Below are 11,929 nucleotides of genomic sequence, written 5' to 3' on the forward strand. Positions count from 1 at the left end.
TAAATTTGACACGACGTTGCATTTGAATAGGCGCGCGTTTTTATATACCTACTATATACATGCCTCATCTGTGACAGATAAAAACATACATTTTTTAAAAACAGTGCCATCTGTTGCACGTAATAGCAACACACGCTATACCAAATATGTTACGATTCCATTTCAATGTTTCCGATTGCATTGATAAATTTAATTTTCATAATTTTTTATTTATTTTCATTTTGATTTAATTATTTTGTGTGATATTGCATTGGAATTGAGCTGTGTTGTTTACCATACTGTTCATTTTGTGGGTATAGTTATTTTTTTATTTTTTTCATTGTTTTCATTTTGTTTTTTAAAACTGTTATACTTATTTTCAGTGATGGGAACATCAGATCATTTGGGAACGCATCGGACGAGGGAGTGGGGAATGTGGGAGGACAAGGGGACAAGAGTGGGGAATGGTGGGCAGGACGAGGGTGAGGATAATGGTGGGGAGGTCGAGGGGTACGGGGGTTGTGTGGCATGGTGAGGAGAATGAGGGGATGGGGGCATGGAGAATGGTGGGGGAGGACAAGGGGGGGGGGGGAGTTGGGTATGGTGGGGAGGACGAGGGGACAGGGAAAGTGGGGAAGACGAGGGGACGGAGAGGTGGAGGATGGTGGGGAGGACGAGAGGATGGGGGAGGGAGGGAGGAATGGTGGGGAGGATGAGGGGACGGGGGAGTGGGGAATGGTTGGGAGGACGAGGGGGACAGGGGAAGGGGGGGGGGGGGGAATAGTGGGAAGGACAGGGTGACAGGGGAGGGTTGCTGTGGCTCAGCAACGTGCATGCATTTGAGACATCTACCTTTCCTGGTGGTCAGACCTGGTCGATGGCAGACATAGAATGCTCCCAGCCACATGGGGGTTTTTAATAGGCCATGGCTCCTCGTGCCTCTCTGAGGGGCCCAGGTTCTGGCTCATGATCCCCAGTAGTCAAGACCTCTATGCACATTGACTGATGCCAGATAAGTTATACATATACATTCAGCCTGGATAGCTCCAGGGAGCTGATGGGGCTCCCCCTAGAAAATACTGTGTTACAGTTTTTATTTACCTTATTGTTGGAATTATGTCCATCTTGAATTCTCATGATGTTGTGAAATACTGTACAGTAAATATCTACTGTGCTGTATGTTGAGTACTATAAAACAGGTTATGAAACTTATGTACCCTAAAATTACTGCAACCTTAATCATAACACATTAACACTATGTACTTAAATTATAACCTTGTTCTAACTGTACACTCCACACAGGATGTTCTTAGATGTTTGCATCAGGTTTGCTGGTGCTCGCTGCTGCTGTGTTTGCTTCAGCTGCTTCTGAGCTGGTGCTGGCTGCTGGTGTACAGGTGCTAGCTACTGTTGTAATCGTGCTGGGTATAGCTTTGCTCGTGCTGGGTACAGCTGTGCTCGTGCTGGATACAGCTGTGCTCGTGCTGGGTACGGCTGTGCTCATGCTGGGTACAGCTGTGCTCGTGCTGGGTACAGCGTGCTTGTACTGGGTACAGCTGTGCTTGTACTAGGTATGGCTGTGATTGTGCATGGGTACAGCTATGCTCGTGATGGGTACAGCTGTGCTTGTACTAGGTATTGGCTGTGCTGTGCTGGGTACAGCTATGCTCGTGATGGGTACAGCTGTGCTTGTACTAGGTATGGCTGTGCTCATGCTGGGTACAGCTGTGCTCGTAATAGGTATGGCTGTGCTCATGCTGGGTATGGCTGTGCTGGTTGATTTTCTGCCTCTAGTTCTTGCAAAATATTGATTCATTTTCAGCACTAATAAGGCACTATTAGCAAGCCACTGAGACATCTTGTTGTATAACCAATACAGCTGTAGTAAAAAAATGGTAAATTCCACAATTATTCTTCCACCGGGGGACAAACACTTCCCTCGCAGACCAAGCTAATGGCACTGGGGTGCCTACTGAATGAACGCAGACTAGGTCTATACACCCTACAGTAGGCTGGTGTTCAAGCCAGATCCAGTAACATAAATTTCTCTCAAATATTGTATTTACATCAAATTATATGCTTTTGGGTTACATATTTAGTTTAGTGATTATTACAATAATAAGCGCTAAAAAAAATACTTATTTCAGAACTGATTTTTTTATTTTATTATTTCGAAGCCATGAGTCACTGAAATGTGGCGACGAAATCGAACAAAATACGCATGGTGGTGTGCACACGGATTAGACCCGTCCACTCGCGCTAGAGTTGGTTATGCCAATAACATGAATAATTTCTCAAATAGCAGATATCTATTACAGCACAGATATCACTGTAATAGCAGATATCAGATACAGTACATTTTTTTGTTTATTTAGTTTAGTTTAATTAGGATAATAAAGAGCTATTAGAGCACCAGTTTTAGAAATGATTTATTAATCTGAAACTTTCAAAGTCATGGGCACTGAACTATGACGACACAGATGAAAGCGAGTGAAACTTCACTGTAAAGTGAGGTTTACAGTACAGTATTCCCTTATCTGTCCACCCTCACTCATATTGTTTCATCACAGAAAATGTATATATGAAGATTTCAACATATTAGCTAGCTATTCACGCTTCAGCCTTTAAAGTATGTACTGTAATCTACAAAGATACGTGCGCCACAAATCAGTGAATGAAAATCATGGAAACACAGACGTTCACTTGTGTGGACCACTCTGGCTGGTGTTTGGTTAATATGCTTCACTTGTTGTGTGGACCATTCTGGCTGGTGTTTGGTTCATATGGTTCCCTTGTTGTGTGGTCCACTTGTGTGATCCAACTTGTAATATGAAGGAATTATTAACTATAACCTGTGATAGAATGGGAAAGTTTTTCACCAGTCTGTAAACTCTGTCCCAACATCGTAAGCTTGTGGACCACTTGTCCACGTGTGTGATCAACTTGTCATATGAAGGAATTATTAATTGTAATCTGAGAAATAATGGCAAAGTTTTCCACCAATCAGTGAACTCTGACCCAACATCTTAAGCAAATCCACACATCCTGCCGCTTCGGTGAACCAGAGTAAACCGAACAGGGTGAATAAATCCAGCCTGAGAAGTGTGCGACTTACCTAGAAATACGGCAAATTCGGGTACATTGAATTGAGGTTGTACTTTACTTGTCTTCTTTGTGCATCGGACAGGTGTTTGCATCTTTATTCCTGATTGCCAGTAAATAGGAGGTGTTATCATTATTATCAGTATCAGTTGCCGCCATCAAGAACGCATTTACTTTTTAAAAATTCGTCAAAAACTATTTCTTGACATATTCGGATGAAATTTTCACGACGCTGATGCCAAATAACGGGAGATTTGTTTAAAAAATTTCACTATACAGTATTTCATATACGGAGAAATCTCTACCGTCACCGGGGCCCCTTAAGTTTGTTGGCTAGTATTACATTTCTAAGATTAGAGTTGAATTCAGCAACATCAGTGTTAGGCATTCTGTAACTGCTCCCATAGTCAAGTCAGCCTCAGTACCCTTGACTCTGAAATGGGCAAAGATATACTCGCCACAGGTGTCTCTAGTTTGAATTACTTTTAAGGAAGTAAATTTTTGGTGGTAGTACTGTAGTACCACCTCTCTGGATTGGCCAACAGTTATGAATTGCCAAGTAGTTTGGTATGTTAAAGAGTATGTTGTATCCTCTTTCAACTACGTTTCATTAACCCTTAAACAGCTAAGGGCTATTGGCCTGCAACACCACCAGGCACCACAAAAAAAAATCCAAATTGTTTTTCGTTTTATAAAGGTGTTCAATTATGTTCCCTGATCACTGCAAAAATAATAATAAAATTATAGGTGACATACAGTGCATCCTCACTCTAAAGAACCCCGCTCTAGCAAATTCCCGGAAGATCCAAACAAATTGAATTCGTTACTAAATGTTCAGTAGAACATATAAAATGTTTGATTAAGTGAGGAATATTAGTCCAAGTGGTTACCGAGGACCGAGCGTCGGAGGAGGTCTTCATCAACTATGATTCAAAGTGTAAACAGTTATACAGTGTTTTATTATGCTTACCCATTGTTTCCAGGGAGAAATGGTTGAAAGATGATAAAATTGTCAGGAGTCATTGGTAAAGAGTTGTTGTCAGGGGGCAAGTGGTATGAGTAGTTAGGGTTTTATTGTTAGGGGGCAGGTGGTGTAAGTTATTCTCATGGAAGGGAGGTTGTCAGTGGGGGAAGTTGTCAGGGAAGGAGGAGTAATAGTGGTTGTCAGGGGAGGCTGGTTGTGTCAGTGTGGAAGTTGTCAGGAAGACGGAGTAATAGTGTATCAGGGGAGGCAGGTTTGTGTCAGTGGAGAGCTCTGGCCAGAGTTATCATGTAAATGGCAACACTTGGCTGGCGCCTTCATGCTCCACCTAGATAGTTCACTCACTGTCTGCTTTTCATCAAATTAGCTGAGAAAATGTTACCATTTCAGTTGTTTTGTAACACACAGTTCTATCATATTCCAGAGTCAAAATGAGAATTCATAATAGCTAGCCTCTACGCAGTCAACATTATTTGAGACGGGTCAAGGTCTGGGTCTGAGGCCTGGTCTGAGGTCTGGCCTGAGGCCTGGTCTGAGGTCTATCCTGAGGCCTGGTCTGAGGTCTATCCTGAGGCCTTGTCTGAGGTAAGATAAGTTCCAGCTCATGCGCTACGGAAAAAATGAAAATATAAAAACGGAAACCACGCACAAAACTCAGGCAAATCATAACATAGAACGAAAAGGCAATGTAAGGATCTGGGTGTTACTCATGTCAGAAGACCTTACCTTTAAAGAACACAATAAAGTAGCCGTCACAACTGCAAGAAAAAACCAGCGTTGAATGTAATGAAACGCCATTTCTGGATGAGACCTGGAGGCTCCCCGGAGCTTTACCAGGCTCATATGCTAATGTCAGACTTTGGCATCAGTCATGTGTATGGAGTTCTAAGGCCTACCGGGGACCACGGCCAGAACCTAGCCCCCTCAGAGAGGCAAGGGGAGCAATGGCCTATAGAAACCCCCGTGTGGTTGGAAGCATTCTATATCTGCCATCGACCGGGTCAAGCATCCAGAAAGGTAAGCATTCCAAAACAAACTCCTATTCTGGTGAAAATTGCTACCTAAAGCCGAACTAGTGGATAGAACTCCTCAACAGAAAACAAGCAAACTAGTATGACGTCACACATCACCGCGCCGCTGTCTGCGCAGCTCCCCCCTCCCCGGAAGGGGGAAGGGGGAGCCCCAGACCTCCCACGCCGGCTATCCACCCATCAGTTCTGAGGTTGGATGTCAAAACACACGAAAAAAACGCCGACCTGAGGGAGGGAGGGTTGCCGGGGAGCCTCCGGGTCTCACCCAGAAAATGGCGTTTCATTACATTCAACGCTGGTTTTCTGGGGGGAGCCCTGTCGGCTCCCTGGAGCTAACTACCCACAGAGGAAGGTCAAAGGGACGGAACCGGGAGGCGGATACCACGCACCCCCCACGGAAGCGAGACAACCGGCAGCAAATGCCAACCCAAGGCGCCACAGTCCCGAAAAGTCCCGGGAACAACACGAGAACAACGAGCGGCAAGGACCTCGTATGAGCACCAAAGATCCATGCCCGAAAGACCTCAAGGACACGTCGCCCAGACAGCAGCGAGAGCGTTGAAGCCATAAACGCCACGGGCATGAGGGAAGAACACAGGCAGCTTAGCTGCAAGAACACGGCTGACAACCCGGGACACCGTCACCCGCGAACCGGGAAGAACAGAACCGGATCAACACAAAACGCGCTCCGGACACAGACACCGTGGCACTCAAACAACAGCGGAGGGCCGCCACTGAACACAAAACACGACACACCCCCGGCCCGGCTAACGAAGCACCAACAAACCCTGGACCCCTCCAGAACGCAGCAGCCCCACCCCGCACCAGAAAAGATGGAGACTGCTGCCACCGAACAACCAAAACGCTAAAACCGAAGGAGCAAGAAAACTCAGCGACCCGACCCCCAAAGGCAAATGCCATAAGGAAAAAGAGCTGACGAAAAAACAAACCGGAACCGAAGGGGCACTACCAACTGAGGAGAAGACAGAGCACGCTGACCAGAGACCAGGGTGGTGCAAGCGGCGCACGAACAGGCCGGAGGTGAAACGACGCACGAGACAGCTTACTAACGGTGCAGAAGCAACACCAAGACCGAAAGCAAGCCGAAGCGGCTCCGCTAGCGCTGCATGAAAAGAGGCGACAGTATGTGGCAAGATGATGGCCCCAACCCCCCACCAGAAAACCAAGCCGACGCTAACAAGAGTAACCACCTAAGAAGGGACAGGAAAAGGAAGGACCACCAAAATACCCCATACTGCCCCAAGAGAAGTACGCAGGTGGGACACCTACCACGAAGCCACCCGACCACCAACCGGAGGCTAGACCGTGAGGCAGAATGTAAGCAGCCCCGACAAGGCCCCTCCGAGCCCAGGAAAAGGCGGAGTCACGGGAAGATCTCGGGCGCGACCACCGAAACCCAGGCGGCACAAGGAGATGGAACGTCTGCCGAACAGAAAACTCCCCAAAGCAAGCAAGCCCGCCAGGAGTTCAGAAACGATGGGTCCGACGCGAGACATCGCAAGACCCCGAAAAACCAACCGACAGGGCAAGCTAGGAAACCAAAGAAGGCGGAAGGGTTGCCGCCAGAAACAGTACCCGAACCAAAGGGTACGAGCAACTGCAACAGACCGAGACAAAAAAGCACACCACAGGACACAGGCTGAAAAACGCCCAAGAAGCCAAGGAACACACGCAGAACACCCCTGCGGCAGAGGAGGAAACAAGGGAACGCACAAGGAAATGAAGCGGTGGAAACCGACCACGCCCCCTAACATAGCAGCAAGTGCAGGCAAAACCGACCAAAGGAGATGCCAGGAAAACGACTGGGGAGAGGCAGGATGAAAGAGCAGAAGCACCAAAACCCCAGGAAAACAACCAGGGGTGGACAAACAGGCAGGGACAAAAAAACCCCACGCACATGAGAGGGCCAAACCAGGGACCCAAAGACCACGAAAAACCACAAGCAAACCCCCATGCGCAAACCCTAGGCACAAAACAACAGCAAAGTGCCACACCACAACCGGACACAGGAACAAGGACACACCACCACGAAACACGGTACCAATGCACACGTGCAATAGTAGCAACAGGAACCACCGCAACACGCAACCTGAAAATAACAGCTCGCTTCTGCAAAGGCAGAGAACGGAGCAGGCAGACCCCAGACAGGGCCAACGGAGACACGACAGAACCCAGCAGGCTCAGAAACCCGCACACCAGGCGACCGACGATGGAGAAACCCCACTCGATACCTGCTGGATGGGGAACTGGGAGCTCATTTACACCCCAAGCCCGGCCCGAGGCCAGGCCAGACCAGCCAGAGGGTGGCCCACCAGGTAGCTGCTTGGAGCGACCCGCACGCCCACATACCCCCAACAACCAGGATGGGCCGGAACTTCTATTTGAAAACAGGCTAGTGTGCCCCGGAAGTCCACGGACATACCAGCAATAAGGCGTATGCTCGCAAGTAGGTCGTGTAACAACCGCAGACCTCTGATGGTTATACAGTGTTCCACAATTGTGCCTATAGCACCACTGCACTCCACTGGTACTATCCCGCAAGTTCTACCAGATAGGCGGGACCCAAGAGCCAGAGCTCAAACCCTGCAAGCACAGCCAGGAGCCTTACCAGGTGAGTACAGAACCAACACCACAACCCCCACACCTCATAACACGAAAAAAGGTGGGTCCTCTGAATGACTCTAGCATGGGTTGGACATGCACATGAGTGGGACAGGAAGGGTTGAAAAAGGGACAGTCACTGGTGTGCGAACGGTCTCAGTCGTACAAAAATATACCTAAATAAAGACAGGTATATAAACAACACCGCATCCAGCGCCCGGCCAAAAGACACCAGACTGCAGAAACTCACCTGGCGAACGGTGGCACGAACGTGACACGACTCAACCGTGCCCAGAAGAACCTGGGAGCCCCGCCAGGTGAAGACGCCAGAGCCAGACCCAGCCGGACCCGCAGGAGAGCAGGGTAGAGGCGAAGGAGGCGGCCCACACCCATGACAGGGAAAACCTCGGCGTCCTCCCCACAACTAGAAACCAGGACACCCCCGGAGCGAAGGGGCACATACCACAGCAAGGGAGAAGAGCGAGAGGCGAAGCACTTTAGCAAAAAAGGTGCAAAACACCAGCACTGAAACACACCGCCCAGACCAAAACAAACTCTACGGCGCATGCGCATGACATGCTGGCCAAACCGCACAACCCTCTCTGCGGGAAGGTGCCAACCAGGACTACTGCCCTAGAAAAGTAGCCAAAAGAGGAAGCAGGAACAATAAAACCGGCCAAAGAAGCGAAGACAGAGCCCAAAAAGGTACCCAACCGGGCCACAAGCAGCCCAACAAGGCTACAAGTAGCCCAACAGGGCTACAAGTAGTCCAACCGGCCCACAAGTAGCCCAACCAGGCCAAAAGTAGCGCAAACTGGGCCACTGGCCACAAGCAGCCCAACTGGGCTAAAGTAGCCCAAAGACAGGCGACAAGGAGGAGGAGTCGACAGACGTTCCAATAACGTGGGAAGTAGCGAAAACCGTCCCGAACCCTCGAGAACACAGAAGCCAACACTAGTCCCGAAGGCACACAAAGGTGCAGGCGCACCCGAGACCAGAAGTCATGTAGAACCCCAAGAACGGGGAAACATGACGAAAACACCAGTCCCAAAAAAGGGTGGGAGGAAACATCCACCCACAGGACGGAACCAACCGACTCAAAGGCCTAAGGAACCGAGCCCGGGGAGGGGCCAACGCCCAACAGCACGTACGGCGAAGTGGGGAGGAAAAACCCCACTCCGCGTAACCACAAGCCCCGCCTAGAGGGGGATAAAAAAACCCCACAGGGTCCTACGGGGCCAAGGCCCCCCAAGTCAGCCCCTCCCCAGCCCCGGGATCCTACACGACAAGGCCCCGGGGCCGAACCGTCCCCCCAAAGCCCCGGCCGTACCAGAAAACACTAAGGAAGGGAGCCCACTGGCAGACTCATACAACACGGCTGGAGGAACAGGCTCAAATGCCCCCGTCCAATACCCCGGAAGGGGAATTCCCCGAGAATGCCCGAGTCTCAACACCATCAAACCCCGCCCCGAACCTACAGATGGTAAGGAACCGGATGCAGGCAGGATGGGGGATCCAGGGAAAAGACAAGGGGGGCTTGGAAGGAACTGAAGCAACCAACACCCCCCCCAAGTCCCAACACGAACTAAAATGGGGCAGCCCCGGGGCTCCCGGGGAGGAAACCACGAGAGCGTTGCCACCACCAAGGCTCAAAGTGCAACGTCTCTGCTGCCTGCACCCGCTTAGTCAGCACAACTGGGTAACCAAGCCACAACGAGCAACCAAACTCGCAGGACTCTGGGTCGAAGGTGTCACCGACCCCACAGGCAGCAGACAGAGGCAAAACAGAGAGTCATCCAGAGACAAAGGGGGAGAGCAACCCTCAAACTCGCTGGAAGTGAGGGGGGACTCTGGGGTCACATCCATCGGACCCACGCGCCCCCAGGGGTTTTCCAGGGTCCCGAGCGTTTACTATAAGAGGACTCGCGCCCAGGTAATCCCAGGCAGGGTACTGCTAACCGGCACCCAAAGCTACGAAACAACTTTCTAAGAGATGAACCCCCGGGACGTGTACACTCACGGGGACCTAGCAGGGGGTACCACCAGAAAATACTAAGAACACAAGGGACACAAGGGGCAAGAACGAAGGCAGACCCCCCCCCACCAGGTAGATAAACAAAAAGAAAAAGAAAACCCCTGCAAGAGGACAGCGTACCCAAGCGGAACAGAGCCGGCCGCCTATGATTGGTAAAGACAAGCTAGCACAGTACCCTGCGCCCCACCAGTGCAAAACTGCCCCTTACTCTAAGGCGAACAAGGAAGACAGAACACCCGAGCACACAAAGAGCGGCCAAAAACCAAGCAGTAAACGGCCTAGCAAAGGCAGGACCTAAGGAACTTGTGGAAGGTGGCCCAAGCCCCAAGGGCAGGACTTACAGGGCACCGAGGGAAGGGAACCCTGGGCGCATGCAGCCCGAGTACTGGAGAATCACTCCCGGCTCACGCACCACCTAGAAAACGGACACCACACTCTAGGTACAGTGCTGAAACAACCACTGGAGCCGGAGCACATAACCGGTGCCTATAGCATCAGCCGAAGAACTGATGGGTGGATAGTCGGCGTGGGAGGTCTGGGGCTCCCCCTTCCCACTCCCGGGGAGGGGGGAGCTGCGCAGACAGCGGAGCGGCGACGTGTGACGTCACACTAGTTTGCTTGTTTTTCTGTTGGGAAGTTCTATCCACTAGTTCGGACTTTTGGTAGCAATTTTAACCAGAATAGGGGTTTGTTTTGAGGCGCTTACCTTTCTGGGTGCCTGTTCCGGTCGATGGCAGACATAGAATGCTTCCAACCACATGGGGGTTTCTATAGGCCATTGCTCCCCTTGCCTCTCTGAGGGGGCCAGGTTCTGACTGTGGTCCCCGGTAGGCCTTAGAACTCCATACACATGACTGATGCCAAAGTCTGACATTAGCATATCAGCCTGGTAAAGCTCCGGGGAGCCGACGGGGCTCCCCCCAGAAATGACAGGTTGGATAACAAGAACTTTTCACACTAGAGATGCTATACCGATGATGATACTTTTCAAAACACTTGTGCTCTCTAGAGTGGAGTACTGCTGCACAATGACAGCCCCTTTCAAAGCTGAAGAAATTGCTGACCTGGAGAGCATGCAGAGATCCTTTACTGCTAGAATCCACTCAGTAAAACATCTAAATTACTAGGAACGACTAAAGAGCCTAAACCTGTACTCCCATGAGCGCAGGCGGGAGAGATACATAATAATCTACACGTGGAAAATAATTGAGGGGCTGGTCCCAAACCTGCACACAGAAATAACATCACATGAGACCAGAAGACATGGCAGGATGTGCAGAATACCCTGTTGAAAAGCAGAGGTGCAACAGGTACTCTGAGAGAGAACTCTATCAACATCAGAGGCCCGAGACTGTTCAACACGCTTCCACTACACATAAGGGGCATAACTGGCAGACCCCCTCACAGTGTTCAAGAGAGAACTGGATAAGCACCTCCAAAGGATACCTGATCAACCAGGCTGTGACTCATATGTCAGGCTGCGAGCAGCCGCGTCTAAATGCCTGGTTGATCAGTCCAGCAACCAGGAGGCCTGGTCGACGACCGGGCCGCGGGGACGCTAAGCCCCGGAAGCACCTCAAGGTAACCTCAAGGAGGTCTGACCTGAGGCCTAATCTGAGGCCTAATCTGAGGTCTGGTCTGAGGTCTGGCTTGAGGTCTGGACTTGAGGCCTGATCTTTGGCCTGGGCTGAGATCTGGCCTGAGATCTGGCCTGAGAACTGGCCTGAGGCCTGGCCTGAGGCCTGGCCTGAGGTCTGGCCTGAGGCCTGGTCTGAGGTCTGGCCCTGAAGCCTCGTCTGAGGTTTGGCCTGGTCTGGTCTGCCCCGAGGCCTGGCCTGGGGCATGGCCAGAGGTCTGGTCTGAGGTCTGGCCTGAAGCCTGGTCTGAGGTCTGGCCTGAGGCCTGGCCTGAGGCCTGGTCTGAGGTCTGGCCTGCTTGATGGGGTTCTGGGAGTTCTTCTACTCCCCATGGGGACTACTATGGGGAGCCGGTCGGCCGAGTGGACAGCACACTGGACTTGTGATCCTGTCATCCTGGGTTCGATCCCAGACGCCGGCGAGAAACAATGGGCAGAGTTTCTTTCACCCTATGCCCCTGTTACCTAGCAGTAAAACAGGTAGGTCAGCTGTCACGGGCTGCTTCCTGGAGGTGGAGGCCTGGTCGAGGACTGGGCCGCAG

The 11,929-nt window shown here is 50.8% G+C and overlaps 1 protein-coding gene across 1 annotated transcript in view; it reads right to left on the minus strand.

The window, feature by feature from the left end:
- Nucleotides 1-11,595, minus strand: part of LOC123752906 (uncharacterized) — a 61,543-nt gene extending 49,948 nt beyond the window's left edge. Inside the window, exons 1-2 of the mRNA XM_069334729.1 lie at nucleotides 11,354-11,595; nucleotides 4,790-4,821 (exon numbers count right to left, since the gene is read on the minus strand). Of these exons, the coding sequence (XP_069190830.1) occupies nucleotides 4,790-4,821; nucleotides 11,354-11,595 (274 nt within the window). The remainder of the gene's footprint in view (nucleotides 1-4,789; nucleotides 4,822-11,353) is intronic.
- Nucleotides 11,596-11,929: the final 334 nt, after the last annotated feature.

The sequence above is a fragment of the Procambarus clarkii genome, chromosome 32 (assembly GCF_040958095.1).
Source record: "Procambarus clarkii isolate CNS0578487 chromosome 32, FALCON_Pclarkii_2.0, whole genome shotgun sequence".
Taxonomy (NCBI): domain Eukaryota; kingdom Metazoa; phylum Arthropoda; class Malacostraca; order Decapoda; family Cambaridae; genus Procambarus; species Procambarus clarkii.